This window comes from Mustela nigripes, chromosome 7 (assembly GCF_022355385.1).
Source record: "Mustela nigripes isolate SB6536 chromosome 7, MUSNIG.SB6536, whole genome shotgun sequence".
Taxonomy (NCBI): Eukaryota; Metazoa; Chordata; class Mammalia; order Carnivora; family Mustelidae; genus Mustela; species Mustela nigripes.
The window spans coordinates 74,869,362-74,888,646 of record NC_081563.1 but is presented as its reverse complement, the minus strand read 5'-3'; the positions used below and the strand labels follow the sequence as shown (position 1 = coordinate 74,888,646).

At 38.4% G+C, this 19,285-nt stretch overlaps 1 protein-coding gene across 1 annotated transcript in view; it reads left to right on the top strand.

The window, feature by feature from the left end:
• Window positions 1–19,285, top strand: part of VWA3B (von Willebrand factor A domain containing 3B) — a 208,331-nt gene that overhangs the window by 149,126 nt on the left and 39,920 nt on the right. The window contains exons 18-19 of the mRNA XM_059407818.1: window positions 8,233–8,351; window positions 13,165–13,215. Of these exons, the coding sequence (XP_059263801.1) occupies window positions 8,233–8,351; window positions 13,165–13,215 (170 nt within the window). The remainder of the gene's footprint in view (window positions 1–8,232; window positions 8,352–13,164; window positions 13,216–19,285) is intronic.

Below are 19,285 nucleotides of genomic sequence, written 5' to 3'. Positions count from 1 at the left end.
CGGATAAGGAAGATGTGGTTCATATACACTATGGAGTATTATGCCTCCATCAGAAAGGACGAATACCCAACTTTTGTAGCAATATGGACGGGACTGAAAGAGATTATGCTGAGTGAAATAAGTCAAGCAGAGAGAGTCAATTATCATATGGTTTCACTTATTTGTGGAGCATAACAAATAGCATGGAGGACATGGGGAGTTAGAGGAGAAGGGAGTTGGGGGAAATTGGAAGGGGAGGTGAACCATGAGAGACTATGGACTCTGAAAAACAACCTGAGGGTTTTGGAGGAGCAGAGGGTGGGAGGTTGGGGGAGCCAGGTGGTAGGTATTATAGAGGGCACGGATTGCATGGAGCACTGGGTGTGGTGCAAAAACAATGAATACTGTTACGCTGAAAAGAAATTTAAAAAAAAAAAAGGTAAGGTCTTAGAGACTTTTACACACGTGCAGATATGGGTTGTCTCTTTCTTACTAGTTTCACATTTCTTCCTCATTATTTCATTGCTTAATTGAAGTAGGGTTGACGCACCATGTTACATTAGTTTCATTTGTACAACACAGTGGTTCAACAACTCTGTAAGTTATGCTCTGCTTACCACAAGTGTAATGCCCTCTGTCACCATCCAGTACTATTAAAGTGCTGTTCACTATATTTCCTGTGCTATAGCTTTCATTCCCAGTTCTTTCCCATCATTAATGGACATTTACACTGTATACTTCTTTTCCATATCACAAACAATCCTATAACAGATTTTCTTGCACACAGATTTTTGGGCACATAAACAAATCTCTCTGGGGATAGATTCCGCAAAGTGGTGTTGCTAGACCCAAAGGGTGTGCACATTTTAAATTTTGACGGATGCATGTATTGCATGGAGCACTGGGTGTGGTGCATAAACAATGAATTTTGGAACACTGAAAAGAAGTAAAATGGAAAAAAATAAAATTTTGACAGATGAAATCAAATAACCTTCCAAATAAGTTTTACATTTCTGCTAGTTAGAGCCCCACAACAGCCTTTTTCCTAAGAGGAACACTATATAATATTTGTTGATAAGCATTTGTTTTATAAGTATAGAAATGCTTTGAAAACCCTGAAAATAGTATGCAGATATAAAATCTTATTCAACTTGTCCTCTCTTCACTGGTCCGTTCATATTACGAAGAAGTAAACATAATAATATACCTACTCTGAGATTGTTATGGAATTAAAAGAAGTAATGCATATATAATAGCCCATACTCGCAGGCACTCAATAAACTTTTATTGACTTTTATTTTAAAAAGATTCAACAAGTATTACATGCCTACTGTATGCAGGCCCGAGTTGATCTCTAGAGTACAGACAAATAAGACAACCAACCAATGTTTCTACAAACACAGTTTACCATCTCATGGAGGGAATAGCAATTAAAATAAGTCCTGGTTAATGACAAGTGGGAGGTGCCTAGTGAAGATGCAGGAGAGGTCCCCTAAGCTAGTCTCAGTTGTCAAAGAAGGCTTCAGGCTTGGCTCTGAGGGTTCAGACCCAGGGGCAGAAAAGGAGTTATCAAGTGAGTAGATGGGGAGGGATGTCCTAAGCAGTGGGGGAGCAAGTGGGGAAGTTTAAGATCCAAGAAAGCTTATCATTCTAAAGAATGTTTGGTGTGACTGGAGGAAAGTTAGCACTAGTAAAGGAAGGGCCTTGATTGATTAAGAAGTTGGAGTGTCATCCTGAGGACAAGCAAAGGGGTTTTAGCAGAAGATCAATTTAGGCTTCAGTTGCAATGTGCAGAGTAGTTGGAGAGGTTTAAGGCTGGGAAGGTGAGGGTCAGTCAGGAGGCAAGGCCTGGGTGACTCTGATCCAGGTGGCAACAATGAGGGTGGAGCCAAGGCAATTTTCAAAGTCAGGTTAGATAGGACTAAACAGTGTGGGGCTGAAAGAGAGAAAAATATGGAGTGATTCCCAAGAAGGAGAAACTAGAAGAATAGTGAGGGTCCTGTTCTTCAGAAAAACATTCTAGTCTTCTGACTCTAGAAAGCAAAGCTAAGTGGTGAGGATCAACATTTTTCAGTTTCATTCCACCATTGACACTTGTGCTTGGTACCTTTTGTGACAATGTAAATTCTCATCACAGACCTGTGAGTAGGTAGCACACAATCCAGCGTGCTTACCTTTCTCCATTATTGATAGTAAGTGCATGCATCATGAGGATGATGGAAGTATACTGCAGTAAATTCCAACTTCACTATCAAAGCATGCCTGTATCTTTTATTCCTTAACATTTTCTATGACTGGAAGAGACCCTCACTTAGAAATGGAAAGAATAGTAAGACAATAACCTAAAAATACATCCTCCTTAGTGGGATGTATAGCTTTTTGACATTTGGGCTTAATGTTTTATGAAAAAGTAGACAAAAAAGTAGAATGGAGCTGAAAAGCAAACCTGAATCTTAACACACTGCACTGAGAATTTTAATTGACTCTTAACGCCTATGTTCTGTGCCCAGTCACATCTGTCTGGGCTGAATTGTAAAGCAGTGTTTGGCTTTGTCCCCAGCTCTTTGTTTCATTCATGACTTATGTATGGGCTCTTTCTTCTTCTGGAACACAATGCTGTTTTGGTTTTCAATGTTTCCCGGACCAGCATCAAATCTGTCACCTTGGAAATGAAGTACTGAGCAGAGAGGTTGCCCTAGCAACTCTTCATTACAAGATGCTAACTGGCACTTTGGGTTTCCAGTGGACCAGATAATTTTACCTTAACTCTTTCAAAAAAATTAATTCATTGCCAAGTCATATACAGGATAAAATTGTTTTAGTTATTTGATGAATCTGGAATTCCGAGCTCTTTATTGCCAATCGCTTCAAAGAAAAGTAAAATAATTGGGGAACATTAATTTGTATCATTGGAAAGTTTACATCATCATCATGTTCTTTAACAACATCCCATCAAGGCTTCCTGTTTTGCCCTAATCTGGGTTCATTAGGCACATAACTCTGTGGTCAGATACACTGGGCTTGCCTACTAGCTCTATCATTTACTTCTGACAGGCAATGCACAATCCCATTAATAGGGGTTTTGAACAAAGCATTTGCTTTCATCAAAGTATCATATATAAAAGTTAGAGCAACTTAGTGAAGTTGCTATTCATCTTGTCATTTAGCTGACAAGTGCAAAGAGGTTAGGGATGCTGTAAGGACAGGCATTTTGTTGCTATCATATATAGTAGCATTGAACATAAAATTATGTGATAAGTTTCATCTTAATTAAAAATTAATTAATTTTTAATTTAAAAAGGACAGTTATTACAAAAGCTATATATATTCACTGTGTATAAAAATTAGCAAATACAGATAAATGAAAAAGAAGGAAATAGTAGAGTTACAACTCTACCACTGAAGAATCATTTGATGGTTTTATGACCAGACCTTTTTCTATATATATGTATCCTTTGTTTTTTGTTTTTGTTTTACCAAAATGATGTCAAACTGAATATACAGTTTTGTGCCTTCATTTTTCTCAACAGTCTACTTTGAACATTGTTGCAGGTCAACAGACGTTTATCTTCTTTGCCAATGAAAATGTTCACTAAATTGAAAAGAACAATCTTTTCTAAAGTTAGTATGAAAAATGTGGGACATAGTCTACCTTGTAGTAAGTAACATATTTTCTTGGGTTTATGGAAGATCTTGTTGACATGCTCCTCTTTTGCCAGTTAATTCTGTGATCCTGCTTTCATTTGATCTTTGGAGACTGGAGACGTTCCAGTTTGAAAGCAGACATTAAAGCTTCTACCCTCAGCAGTTTGTGCATATGCACTGCCATAAACCCACGTGTCTGTGTTCAGAGTTACCCATGCAGGATTTGTGCAGCTTTGGTGTTTTTGTCATGCACATCCCTTCAGTCCTCTCCTTGGCCAGTCTGGCAGCAAGCTCTGGGATATTTGTTGGAAGAGCTGATTAAGGTGAAAAAAGTGAAATTGGTGAACTCAGCCAGAATTGAAAAATAATTATATAAACACCCATTTCATACTATGTTCTCATTTTCAAAATGTGGGGTTGAGGATAAACACGATGTTGTCAGGAGGAACTTTACCTATAGTGTGACTTTAACAACGAATACCTGTGCATATAGTTCTGTATTCTGCTTCCTTCATTTAGCTTATGTTATGAACATACTCTCTTGTAATGACCACATTTGGATGAATTTTTAATGGTTGCACTAATATTCAATAATATGAACTACTGCAACTTATTTAAATTATTTTCCCCATTAATGCACACTTTACTTTGAATTTTAACAATGCCTATTTACCTACATCTTTATCACTTAGGAGCAGTACATTAAGGGGCACCTGGGTGGCTGAGCTAGTTAAGTGGCTCCTTTGGCTCAGGTCATGATCTCATGGTCCTGGGATCGAGCTCTACATGGGGCTCCCTGCTCAGAGAGAGCCTGCTTCTCTCTCCCTCTACCTGCCACTTTACCATGCTTTCTATCAAAGAAATAAATAAAATCTTTTTTTAAAAAAAGCAGTACATTAAAAAAAAAACTTTACCAATTACTGTGTGGAATGGTGTTTATGGTGTTTCATTTTAATTTTCTATTCTTCTATTGTTTCAGAATAGTTTATTATAGAACCTAAATTTCTTGTTCACTTTGTTTATATTTCTAGCAAATACCTCTTAAAAAATAGCAAAGTTACATTCATTTTATGACTCAATTACCAAGAACTCAAATTTGGAGGAATCCAGACTTCATTATATTTTATAATATAGATAAAACATTTTTTGAGCCTTGGCCATTTTTTTAATTTATATATAGTTTTAGTTTTCAAATATTCAAAAAATGGTTACTTTGTACATGTATTATGCTAGAAAACTGGTAGGTTTTTTTTTTTGAAAGGAATAAAGAACAGAGTTTAGTAGAAAGGAAAGGCATATAACAAAACCTGCAATTCAGTGTAAATATAGGGACTGAATGAGAAAATATGTAGAGAGTGGTTAATGCTTGGCAGAGAGTAAAGGATAAACACTATTACCATTATTGACAAAACTATTCTTAAATACAATGGTTGCTTACAGGTCTAACCCAAATTAACTGTACATGAATTCTAGCAATTTCTTCTTTCTTTTTGGTTGCTGACTCTCTTTTTTCTGTCTCCATTTCTACCCCCACCTTCCCTCCCTTTCTCATAGTTAAAATCTTTCCCCACAGGTTATGATTATTTTTTAAAACTTTTTTTAGGGTATGATTATTAATATCAAATTGGCAAGGCTTCTTTTAGGTTAATCTCAGGAGAATTGAAGTAGGTAAGCTTGAAGCTCTTTTTTGTTGTAAAATTTTGTCTAAGATGGTCCCTTGATTTTCATTATGAGAGGTAATAAGTAAATCATTTTCAAAGGAGTTGTGATCAGGTTTTATTCCCTTTCAAACAGAGCTGTCAGTTTCTTCATTAACTGCACCCTCCTCCCCCTCCCCATGCTTCCTTGCAGAAGCTGGGTGACCATGGTTCTGATCCCTCAAGTCCTATCAGAATGCCTCTTACGACCTCATAGTCACTCTACATTTGACATCATAAAGAGAATATCCCATGGCACCACCATGTGACCACCATGTTGTAAAAACTAAGACCATAGACTGAAGGTGTGGAGTATGACTTTGTCTTTCCCTAAATCTGCATGCAGAAAGGAATGAGAGTGGGTGCACAAAGCCAAATTTGAAGTACTACCACACTGAAGTACATGATGGCCACGCAAAGCCTGAGATCTAAAACCACAAAAGAGGGAAGTAGAACATCAATATAAATGTTGTCATGTTGCTAAATATTTTAGGGTTTGATTTGCAGTTGGGCCATATGTTGGCAAACCTGGAGAGCTATTTATAGACTTCTAGGGGGGTATTTTTTCCAGGGGTGATAAAAATATGAAGGTCTTTGATTTTGTGGAGATTGATTTCTTTTTCCTCTTGAAAGTTTTTGTGATATGTAGGTCTATTTTGAGAGTTGTGGTGGGTTTTTTTCCCCCATTACTGCAAGCTTCATTCAGTATTCAAAGCCTAGCTAACTCACCTTTCGACCTACTGCTCTGGCCCCTTTTGACAAAAGTTGTTCTAGAAGCCACATGCTGAATTCCTGTGTCCGACAATTAGTGAGGTTCGATTTCACAGCCTCTTCATTTCTTTCTCTTAAGTTTTCTGAATCTTTGCCTATTTTCTTGTTTGTTTTGGTCTTGACATTTAAATTACAAAATTAGTATATGTAGCCATCATTTCAATGTCCTTGTCTTCCAAGATAGGCTGGCTGTTTTACTTGAAGTACTCTTTTTCCTGTCCATTTTTTCTTTTGGTACTTCTGTATGGTTTTGTACTTTTACACAGCTGTTACTTCTTTGAACAACCTAATCATAATTAATTTTAATTATAATTACTATAAATCATTGTTAGATGGCTTATAAGATTAATTTCTTCTCAAGCGAATTGACATTCTTATTGTTGATTTTCTCAGTCATCATTTATATATTTTTTTCATTGTAGATTTTGGAAATTTAACATAGATTAGCAGGATTTTTTTAATCTGTATTTTCTTTCTCCTCCTTTCCAGTTGCCATCCTCTGGTACACCTCCTCACTGGTGTTTAGAGCTCTTGTTCCTCAGTGATACTGGAATGTGATAGATTCGGTGGGTGGCTTGGTATAGTTGTTGGTGGTAAGGCACCATCAGTGTCCTCTCTCATTTGGCAGAACCTTTTTCAAGGGGTGCGAGACCCTCAGCCCAACACTGGCTTCAGGCCCTGAGCCTGACTTGAGCCTTCATCTTACAGACACTTGTAGTCCCACTTGCTGTCCAGGAGTTGTGCTCCCATGGCCCTGCTATCTTTCGACAAAGAGTCAGCAATTCCACAACTTTAGCCCTGCTCACTTGTTCCCAGTCCCATTCAACTTTTGTTACCTAGAAATTTATGGGCCATGCATCTGACCTTTTTTCTTTCCTTCCTCCTTTCCTTTCTCTGCATTTTTTTCTTAGGCAATAACAATATAATTTTTGTCTAATTTTGGATATAAGAGGGAACATAAAAGCATGACTTATATCATCTTGATTGAAAGTAAAAATTTACTTCTTAGAAGCAATTCTCCACATTTTCAAAATGCCTACATGGTGCTTATAGTTGGAATCATATATAATTTTGAAACAATATTATAGCTTGGCATTCTGTTAGTTAGACTTTTCTTTTTTGTTTAAATATTAAAATATGGGGGACGCCTGGGTGGCTCAGTTGGTTAAGCAGCTGCCTTCGGCTCAGGTCATGATCCCAGCGTCCTGGGATCGAGTCCCACATCGGGCTCCTTGCTCAGCAGGGAGCCTGCTTCTCCCTCTGCCTCTGCCTGCCATTCTGTCTGCCTGTGCTCGCTCTCTCCCCCTCTCTCTCTGATAAATAAATCTTTAAAAAAATATTAAAATATGGAATATACTTTTTTAATGAATATTTATTCATTTATCAACAAATATTTGTTGAGGGCACACTATGTGCCAGCCAGTGTTCTAGGTAATGGGAATATAGTAGTAAATAAAATAAAGTTTCTGCTCTGATAGAGCTTACATTCTACTAAGGAGAGAGAAGTAACATGCAAAGAGGTAAGTATATAGTATAGGTATTAAGAAGATGGCTTGGAATCATAGGCATACCGAAACCCAAAAGTAAGCACCAGGTGCAAACAAAAAGACTAAAAAGGAAGGCCTCTCTTTCTCATAGTCTGCTGTTCTTATAGAATGTGATCACTGAGGCTTCTCAGACTTTTCTAAGAATCTCTTATAAATTGACAAGGAAAATAGTCCAAAGATGTTAAATGTAATTAGATATTTTCAAGAGAAAATAAAATGTGAAATAAATATATGAGGAGGATGTTTAACCCAAGTAGTAATTTACAAAGTAGCAACAAGGGGATCCTTTCTCTTAAAAATTACTCACTCTCATCAGTTTGACAGGGGCTTACAAAGATGGTACTTGATTCTGACTAGAGTTTCCTGAAGCTGTTGTTTTGTGTGTGTGCTTGATAGAGTTTTAAAATTGGAAGAAAAAGATTAGCGATGATATCTCAGAGTCTATTTTCTTTATCATTATCTGTATTCTCTAATTTTTCTATAATTATATTGATTCTATAGTCAGAAAAACATGCTGTATAGCACTGTAGATCCATTTTCGGAGGCAGTTGTTAACCTATCAAATGATGCTTTCCTTTGGTATTGCTGTGCAGGTGTTTCCTCTGGCACATGTGTGCAATGACACCAATAAGATGACATTAATTAACCCCCAAGGAGTCAAACTCAATATCTACAAGCAAAAAGTGGAACAGGCCATTAAGAGCTATGAAAAGTGAGTATTAGTCCCAGCTGCTCTTTAAGAGCTATGGAGTTTGTTTGTGCTTATTTTCTCTTGTTTTTAGCTTAAATTTTTTTTTCTTTGTCTAGATCAGCTACTTAGTAATTGCCCTGAAGGAATATAGCCGTAGCAGCCACAAACAGGGGTTTCCTCAGTGCCAGGCATGCATGAAACACAGGACCCAAAGAATTCCAACAGAGTTTTGAAGAAACCATCTGCCCTTTCCAAAATCTGTAGAAATCTCAAGTTTCCCTGAGATCTTTAAAGTTTTCCCTCTAAGGGCACCTGGGTGGCTCAGTGGGTTAAGCCTCTGCCTTCGGCTCAGGTTATGATCTCAGGATCCTGGGATCGAGCCTGTTTCCCCTCTCTCTCTCTGCCTGCCTCTCTGCCTGCTTGTAATCGCTCTCTCTGTGTCAAATAAATAAATAAAATCTTAAAAAAAGAAAAAGCTTTCCCTTTAACAGAGTGAATTCAGTCATTTCAGCACAGATTTTGTAAAGTGACTAATGAAATGCCACAACAGTGAAATAGTGGAGATAACTTAAGTGTCTCCTACTACGTAAATCATTTTTTCCCATTTTTTAGAAGGATGATCAAGTTGGCTCCAGTGAAAGTTTTACTCTTAGCCACTGTGTTAGTGCTGAGATGGAGTTTGTTTTCACAAGGGCAGACGCCCAGTCTCACCCTTGTCCTAGTTCTGTGGTCCCCTCCCCACTCCAGTCCCAGCACTTTATGAAGCCTCGGTGCCTAGCACTTTAAACTTTAAGCATGCCCTGCTTCTCCAGGCAAGCCTTTCCTTGGTTCTGGAGCTGTGCAACTGAGTTTTCACCTATCACCACGTGGATGGAAGGAATGACATAAAGTACATGAACATTAACAATGTCCTAGGCAGTGTTTTCTGGTCTGTTGTCATTTTGTGGTGTATCTACTGTGTGTTTAAAAGAAGTATAGAGCCTGACTCCTGCCACATGGGTTGCACAGTCCGGTCTAGATGCTGGCCTTTCCCCACCATGCCCATCACAGGCTTCTGCAGATCTCCTTTCAGATCTGCCCTCACCTAAGAATGGAGTCTTATACAAGCTCCTTCAGCTGCCTCCAGGCTCCTCAGGACTTCTCTGAGCCTTTGTCTGCCCTCCCTTTCTCTTGCAGACACCATGAACTACGCAAGGCAAGGCTCTCTTATCTGTGGGCCTGAGGCTTTGCTCTGTAGATTTCCCCATGTCTCCCACACACGGGGGCTGTCCCTCCACTCTGCCTCTCCTTCTGCACCCGGCAGGCCTTCCCCCCCCCTTGCCTTCCAGCAGTGCTGCCCTCTTCCTGTCCTCCAGCTGTCCTCTTTCATTCCTGTCTTGCCTAAGCTCCAGTGGCCCTCTGTTCAGAGGCCTTTCCCCAATGACTCCACCACACACCCTGCCTATGGCCCTCAGAGGGCTCAAAGCTTCTGCACAGGCCTGTGTCTCCTATATAAGGATGTCAGCTTTCAAGGGCCGGAGCTTAGCAGCCTTGCTCTCCCTTGTCTCCTCTACCTAGGAGGTGTTGCTATGTGTGTATTTGACTATTGGAATTTAATTTGAATCTGATCTAATTCACATTTAGTTATTAAAATTTATCAAATTCAGTTATTCAAAGTATATCTTTCATATTAAAATGGAATATGCTTTACTCAGCCAAATATTTGGGTTCTAGAATTACCTGGTTTGTGAAAGCCTGGTGCAGGACCACAAGGTAGGGCTTTTAGGTCCCAATTCTGAGCTTCATTTTTGACTCTGACATCTACATGGCACATCACGTAACAATTGGAAGCTTCAGATTCCTTATTTACAAAATCTCGCAAGGCAGTTTTGAGGGTTATGTAAATTATATATAAAGAGCAATTAATGTTAATTACTTACCCTTTAATTCCCTGAATCTGCTGATCCCCAAATAACCATAAATACAGGAATATAATAATCACATAGCTCTTCCGCCTATATGAACCCTTTCCCTTTCTAAAGACAGGGATCCCTCCTTCCCTAATAGCAAAATCAAAATACAGACATAGCAAGTGATTTGGCCCACTTCTTACTTCCAATGAGTGAATCTGGAAAAGCCTTTTAGGGCACTTAGAGAAATGCATATTGCTGTTATTAATAGTAACATTAATTCTAATATTAATATTATTTAAATTTCAATATCATTGAATTAATATATGATATTAATGTGTTGTTAATATTAAGTGAATATTTAATATAATTATTTAATAATACTAATATTAACATAGTATTATACAGGACAAAACTTCCTGATCTTTTGCATTCAGTAGTCTTTAAGAATTCTGTTGGCATAAGCATCAATTCCCTTTTCCATCTTGCTCTACCTTTCTAAAGATACACATACAGTGAAAAGTAATTAATAAAACTTGATTTACTCCCACTCTGTCCCCAATATAGTATTTCTAAGGAGTTTCCCATCACAAGTAAGCCAGATATAACCCTGAATTTGTATGGTTAGCGATGACCAGACAATTGGGAAGTTCACAGCCCTTTGGCCAAAATAGTGACATAAGCTAGCTATGTTGGTCACACTTAACTGGCTGTGTGTGGAGTCCTTCTGCTTCAATATTTCATGAATCAAGATAGCAATTCTGACTTTGTATGTCTGAGTATAAACTTTGAGTCAGGGTTCCGGGGCTGACCAAATTTCAGTCAGGGTTCCAGGGCTCAACCAAATTTCACTCTTCCTTAAACAAAAAGAAGAGGAACACTATGGCTAGTAAAATCTCTGAATCAAGGAGTGGACCAGCCTCAGAGAAACCCTCATGTCCCATAGCCTTTGGCATCCTGCAGGGATGGCCCTCATTCCACGCCTTTTGTGGCCAGTCAGTGGAGCCAGGATCAACACCCTTACCTGCCCTCAGTTCACACCCACCCACTTTTTCTTGCGAGTTGGAAGTATAGTTGGAAAATAGGGGGAATAACAGAAGTTATGTAAGTGTGCTCTTAGAAAAATATTTTCTAAAGGATTGAATTAAAATTAGTGGTATGTGCTAGCTAATTAGACCTCAGTTTCCAAGCCTTCCCCATCTTCAGAACCTGGAGGGAATAAACACTGAGTTATTCCTGTACATCTCAATCCTCCCAGCACCAAGGTAGGTGATGTTATCCTTGTTTCAGCGATAAGAAAACAGAGTTTCAAAAAGTTATGTAACACAGGATCACACAGCAGCAAAGTAAAGGCATTGGGATTTGAACCCAGAGCCATGTGGCTCCAAAGCCTTTGGTGTCACTCCCAGCCTCCTTATTATATATATATACTGCCTCTACTTTCCAGGTTTAGTTTTAAGGGGATTTTAAAATGAGGTTGTGGTTGTTTTTTTGTTTTCAGAGAAGCACATACACAGAGCCAAAACTGCATCCTGTGAATCCTTTAAACAGGTCTTACAAGCCCTGCTTATTGATATGTGAACCACATAATTAAAAAAAAAAAAAAAAAAAAACCCCAGTTTCCATATAGGCCCTAAGGAGCTCAAAGCCTCCAGGTGAGACAGCAGCACTTTGCTGGCGTATTGCCTACTTCCCGACTGTTCATATCACGTGCAGAGCATTTGACTGTATCAGACAGGTTCTGTGTGCTGTGCCACACTAGCTCGCTGAGCCCTCACGGCGACTCTAGGATGGAGGTACCATTATTACCCACATTCTACAGAGAAGTTGGCTGCTGGCCCAAAGTCTCACAGCTAATAAGTGGAGAAGCCAACTGAGCTTTGGGTTCAGGCAGTCTGGCTCCAGAGCCTGTGCTCTTCACCGCATGCCAGACCCCCTTGCTGTGGTCTCACCAGGCTTGGGAAGGGAGGTCAGGCAGGGTAGCACCCCCCAAAGTGTTCTCAGAGCCCTGTGTCACTGATGCTGGGTCCAGTGGTTAGAGAATGCCTCCTGGAGAGGGGCAGTATTCTCCCACTTCATTTTACTGAAGCTTGGTTTGTTTGTTTTGTTTTGTTTTGTTTTTCATGGAACACCAGCTCCCAGTCCCCCAGAGCCAGTGTTCTGTGCCCTGCACTCTAGGAAGCCCACTTTGGGTAATGATGTAGCGGTACAGAATGGGGGAACAGAGTGGGGCTGGCACATCCAAAAGAAGCCTCACTGATTTGTAACAGAAAAGGAGCTGCGTCTACCCCATAGAAACCACTGGCTTCCGCCTCCTCCTTTCCTCTCTCTACCGACATGTTCAGTGATGAGCTTCAGAAAGTCTCAGCACTGCCACCACCACCAGGCTGTGATAAGTGAGCAAAGCACTTCATCTTCTTGCCCCTCTCAGTGACCTTGTTTGGAAAACAAGCAGGTCAGACCTGTTGATCTCTAAAATGTGTCTTGGTCCTATTATTTATGACCCTCTTCACCCTCGTTGCTCTGAAAATCCAGGTCTAGAAGAATGTCTCTAGAAGGTAAACTAAGGGCACAGTAGTACTTTTTCCACAGGAAGAAAATCAGTGGGTGTGTAGAGACTTCATGCAGAAAAAATGACAACTGTTTTGCTTACTGCCATTTCTTAGCCCAGGTTTTACCTGACAGAGCTGGCAGCGGTGCCCTCCTTTAATATTTAACAGGACTGCTACAGAGCCATGAGGTTTCTGCAGTGATGCCGAGGGAGGCAGACACTCCTATCCAGTATCTTTAAGCAAACGGTAGTGATGTGGTCCAGTGCAGGTGTCCCTTGGCTTGGGCTCTGCCCTCAGTGCCCTTCAGAGCCTGGGATCAGACTTTTGCCATGAAATGAACTACTGCTACTAAATATTACTGTTTGTTTGTTTGTTTGTTTGTTTTTTTAACAGGCGCTTGAATAAAATTGTTTGGCGAGCATTATCTCAAGAGGAAAAAGAAAAGTAAGCCAGTTTCTCTTCACTTTGTTTTGGTGAAATTCACATAACCTACAATTAACTGTTTTAAAGTATACAGTTCTATGCTATTTATTCAAAATGTTGTGCAAACCACCACCTCCCTCTAGTTTCAAAATTTTATCACCTCAGGAAAGATACCTTGTACCCATTAAGTAATCCTTCCCCACAACTCTCTCCTCCTCTGGGTACCACTATTCTGCTTTCTCTGTGTGTATATATTTGCCTCTCCTGGATATATACCAGATGAATCATACAATATGTGACATTTTGTGTCTGCCTTCTTTTACTTCCTTTGTGTAAAAACTTTATGATTCCAAGTTGTAACATACATAGTCTTCTTTTATGCTTCAGTATGGATCCATTGTATGTATGTTCCAGCTTGTTTATCCAGCGGTCCACTGGTGGGTATTTGGGTCGTTTCTGCCTTGGGCTATTGAGAACAATGCTGTCATATACATTCATGTAGAAATTTCTGTTTGGACATGTGTTTTCATTTCTCTTGGGAACATATCTAAGAGTGGATTTGCTAAGCCATAGAGTAATATTAGGCTTAACTTGTTGAGGAACACCAGACATTTTCACAGCAACTATACCATTTTACATTTTTACCAGCAAGGTATGAGGGTTCTTGTTTCTCCACATCCTTGCCAACACTTGTTAATTTACTTTTCTTTTTTTTAGTAACTAAAGTCATCCTGGTGGTCTAGTGGGTATGAAATATCTCCTTGTGGTTTTATTTGCATTTTCCATAAGGATCAATAATGTTAAAGACCCTTTCCCATGCTTGTTGGCCATGAATATGTCTTCTTTGGAAAAATGTTTATTCTAAAGTTCTTTGCTCATTTTTTAATGGGTTATTTGTTGTTGTTTTTGAGATATAGGAGTTATTTATATATTTTAACCACTTAGCAGATAGATGATTTTCAGGAACATTCTTTCACTCAAAAGGTTGCCTTTATACTCTCTTGATAGTTTCCTTTGATGCAGAGGTTTTAAGTTTGAGGTAGTCCCATTTGTCTGTTTGCATTTTTGTCTGTGCTTCTGGTGTCACATCCAAGAAAATGTTGCCAAATCCAATGTCATGAAGCTCTCCCCCTATATTTTCTTCTAGGAATTTTATAGTTTTTGGTCATCTGTTTAGGTCTTTAATCTATTTTGTTTTGAGTTAATTTTTATATATAGTATAAGTTAAGGGTCCAACTTCATTCTTTTACCTGTGAATATCCAGTTTTCCCAGAACCACTTGTTGAAGAGACTGTACTTTTCTTCACGATGAGATCTTGGCAGCTTAGATGAAGATCATTTGACCTTACACCTACATAGGAGTTTATTTCTGAGCTCTTTATTCTGTTCCACTGATCATGTTTTTCTTTATGTCAGTACCACAGCCTTTTGATTATTATAGCTTTCTGTAATATGTTCTGGAATCAAGAAATGTGAGGCCTCCAACTTTGTTCTTTTTCAAGATTGTTTTGGCTATTTGGAATCCCTTGAGGTTTCATGAATTAGGATGACTTTTTTTCTATTTCTACAAAACATGTCATTGAGATTTTAACAGGGATTTCATTGAATTTGTAGATTACTTTGGATGGCATGGATATTTTAACTATTAAGTCTTCTAATCTGTGAATACAAGATATCTTTCCCATTTATTTCCATCTTTTAAAAATTTTTTCAGCAGTGTTTTATAGCTTACAATATACAGGTCTTTTACATCCTTGGTTAATTTTTTTCCTAAGTACTTTATCCTTTTTGATGCTATTGTAAATGGGATTGTGATCTTAATTTCCTTTTTGGATTGTGCAATATTAGTGCATAGAATTGCAACTGATTTTTCTGTGTTGATATTTTATCTTGCTACTTTGTTGAGTTTATTTATTAGTTCTAACGGTATTTTTATGGAATCTTTAAGGTTTTCTACATATAAAATCATGCCATCTGTGAACATATATAATTTTACTTCTATCCAGTTCCGATGTATTTATTTCTTTTTCTTGATAATTTCTCTGGGTAGGCCTTTTTGTACTTTGCTGAATAAAAACAGTGAAAGTGGACATCCTTGCCTTCTTCCTGATCCGAGAAGAAAATCTTCCACTTTCTCACTGTTGAGGATGATGTCAGCTATAGGCTTTTTATATAAGGCCTTTCTTATGTTGAGGTAGTTTCCTTCTATTTCTGATTTGTTTAGAGTCTTTTTTTCCCCCCCATAAAATGGTGTTGTATTTTGTGAAATGATTTCTCTGCATTACTTGCGATGACCAAGAGGGATTTTTTTCCCCCTTCATTCTGTTAATGTGATGTAGCACATTGATTTTTATATGTTGAACCATCCTTGAATTCCAAGGATAAATCTCACTTTTAATGGTGTGTAATCTTTTTAATGTACTATTAAATTTGGTTTGCTAGTATGTTGTTGAGGATTTTTGCACAATGTTCATAAGGGATATTGGTCTGTAGTTTTCTTTTCTTATAGTATTTTTGTCTGGCTTTGGTATGGGGACATGCTGGTCTCATAGAACAAGCCTGGAAAGGTACCCTCCTCTGCAGTTTTTGGAAGTATTTGAGGAGGATTGGTGTTAATTCTTTAAATGCTTGGTAGAATTCTCCCTTGAAGCCATTTTTTGCTGAGATTTTATTTGTTGGAAAGTACTTGATTACTGATTCTATCTCCTTTCTAGCTATAGGTCTGTTAAGATTTTTTTATTTCTTCATGATTCAGTCTGAGCTGGTTGTATGTTTCTAGGAATGTATCCATTCCTTCTAGGTTATCCAATCTGTTAGTGTATAACTGATCATAATAATCCCTCATAATTGCTTTTATTTCTGTGACATTAGTTATAATGTTCCCCTTTTCCTTTATGATTCTGGTTATGTGAGTCTTCTCTATTCTTCAGTTAATGTAGTTGAGCATTTATCAGTTTTGTTGTTCTTTCCAAAAGTCAAGTCTTAGTTTCACTGATTTTTTTTTCCTATTGTTTTTCTGTACTGGATTTTACTTATTTCTGCTCTTATCTTTATTATTTCCTTTCCTTTCTACTAACTTTGGATTTAGTTCTTCTTTCCAGTTCCTTCAGGTATACAATTAGGTTATTGATTTGTAACCTTTCTTCTTTTTTGATGTAAGCATTTTTAACACATTTTTCTCTTAGTACTGCTTTTACAGTAAATCATACATTTTGTTATTTTGTGCTTTCCTTTTCATGTATCGCATGATATTTTCTAATCTCCCTTATTATTTCTTCTTTGACCTGTTGGCTGCTTAAGAGTATGGTGTTTAATTTCCACATGTTTCTGGATCTTCTAGTTTTCCATTTGCTATTGATTTCTAATTTTGTCCCATTGTGATTAGAGAAGATTTTTTTTTAATGATTTTGTTGAAAACTTTAACACTTGTTTTGCGGCCTAACGTGTGATCTGTCCCAGGGAATGTTTTATATGTACAGATAAGGAATATGTATCCTGCTGTTGGCTGATGGTGTGTTCTGTAAACATCTGTTAGGTCCAGTTACCCTATGGTATTTTTCTAGTACTCTTTCCTTATTGACCAGCTGTCTGGTGGTTCTATCAATAGTTGAAAATGGGAATAGAAGTCTCCTACTTTTATTTTTTCACTCTTCATTTCTGTCAATGTTTGTGTCATATATTTCGGAGCTCTAACATTGGGTGTGTATATATTTATAATTGTCATATCTTCCTTGTGGATTGACCCTTTTATCATTATGTAATGTCCTTCTTTGTCTCTTGGAACAATTTATGACTTAAAGGGTAATGATTTGCTGATTTTTTTCTTCTGCTTGAGCAAGTCTGCTTTTTTTTTTTCAGTGTTCCAAGATTCATTGTTTATGCACCACACCCAGTGCTCCATGCAATACGTACCCTCCTAATACCTACAACCAGGCTCACTGTTCCCCCCACCCCCTCCATTCCAAAACCCTCAGTTTCTCAGAGTCCATAGTCTCTCATGCTTTGTCTCCTCCTCTGATTTACCCCAACTCACTTTTCCTTTCCATTTCCATTTCCTAATGTCCTCCATGTTATTCTTCATGCTCCACAAGTAAGTGAAACCATATGATAATTGACTTTCTCTGCTTATTTCACTCACCATAATCTCCTCCAGTCCTGTTCATGTTGGTACAAAAGTTGGGTATTCATCCTTTCTGATGGAGGCATAATATTCCATTGTATATATGGACCATATCTTCTTTATCCATTCATCTGTTGAAGGGCATCTTGGTTCATTCCACAGTTGTGGCAAGTCTGCTTTAAAACTTCTCTAGTAAATTTTTCATTTCATAGTTATTATTTTTTTTTAAAGATTTTACATATTTATTTGACAGAGATCACAAGTAGGCAGAGAGGCAGGCAGGGTGGGTAGGGAAGCAGGCTCCCTGCGGAGCAGAGAGCCCGACGCAGGGCTCAATCCCAGGACCCCGAGATCACGACCCAAGCCAAAGGCAGAGGCTTAACCCACTAAGCCACCAGGCTCCCCCATAGGTATTATATTCTTTAAAAAAATTTTTTTATTTATTGGGGCGCCTGGGTGGCTCAGTGGGTTAAAGCCTCTGCCTTCGGCTCAGGCCATGATCCCAGAGTCCTGGGATCGAGCCCCACATCGGGCTCTCTGCTCAGCAGGGAGCCTGCTTCCCTCTCTCTCTCTGCGTGCCTCTCTGCCTACTTGTGATCTCTGTATGTCAAATGAAATAAAACAAATTTTTTTTAATTTATTTTTTTAACTTTTCAGTGTTCCAGAATTCATTGTTTATGCACCACACCCAGTGCTCCATGCAATACGTGTCCTCCATAATACCCATCACCATAGTTACTATATTCTTATCCAGAATTTGTTTGGTTCTTTTTCATAGTTCCTGTATTTTTACTGATACTCAGTTTTGTTCAGGCGACATTTTCCTGATTTTTATAGTTATCTGTGTTCTCTTTGAGCTCACTGAACATCCTTAGGACAGTTATTTTGAGTTGTCAGGTCGCTCAGAGATTTCCCATTTCTTTAGGAAAGATTTCTGGAGACTTATTTGTTCCTTTGATTGGGCACCTTTCCTTGTTTTGTTTTGTTTTGTTTGTTTTTGTTTTTTTGGTATGCCTTAGAATCTTTAGTGGAGATTTATTTGAAAAAAAAAAAAAAAAACAGTTATGTCGTCTGAGCTAGAGATTCTGAGGATCTTTCCAAGCTTTTCTGGGGTACTTTCTCCAGTTTTGTGTGTGTAATTTCTCAGTTAAAAGAGGTTTGCCCCATGCACCCGAATGTTTATAGCAGCAATGTCTACAATAGCCAAACTATGGAAGAACCTAGATGTCCATCAACAGATGAATGGATAAAGAAGATGTGGTATATATACAATGGAATACATTATGCAGCCATCAAAAGAAATGAAATCTTGCCATTTGCGATGACGTGGATGGAACTAGAGGGTATCATGCTTAGCGAAATAAGTCAGTTGGAGAAAGACAACTATCATATGATCTCCCTGATATGAGGAAGTGGAGATGCAACATGGGGGGCCAAGGGGGTAGGAGAAGAATGAATGAAACAAGATGGGATTGGGAGGGAGACAAACCATAAGTGACTCTTAATCTCACAAAACAAACTGAGGGTTGGTGGGGGGAGGGGGTTTGGGAGAGAGGAGTGGGGTTATGGACATTGGGGAGGGTATGTGCTATGGTGAGTGCTGTGAAGTGTGTAAACCTGGCGATTCACAGACCTGTACCCCTGGGGATAAAAATATATTATATGTTTATAAAAAATTTAAAAAATAAATAAAATGTCTATACTGCCTAGAGCAATCTATACTTTTAATGCCATTCCGATCAAAATTCCACCAGTATTTTCAAAGAGTTGGAACAAATAATCCTAAAATTTGTATGGAACCAGAAGAGACCCCGAATCGCTAAGGAAATGTTGAAAAACAAAAATAAAACTGGGGGCATCACATTACCTGATTTCAAGCTTTACTACAAAGCTGTGATCACCAAGACAGCATGGTACTGGCATGAGGAGAGACACATAGACCAGTGGAACAGAGAGTCCAGATATGGACCC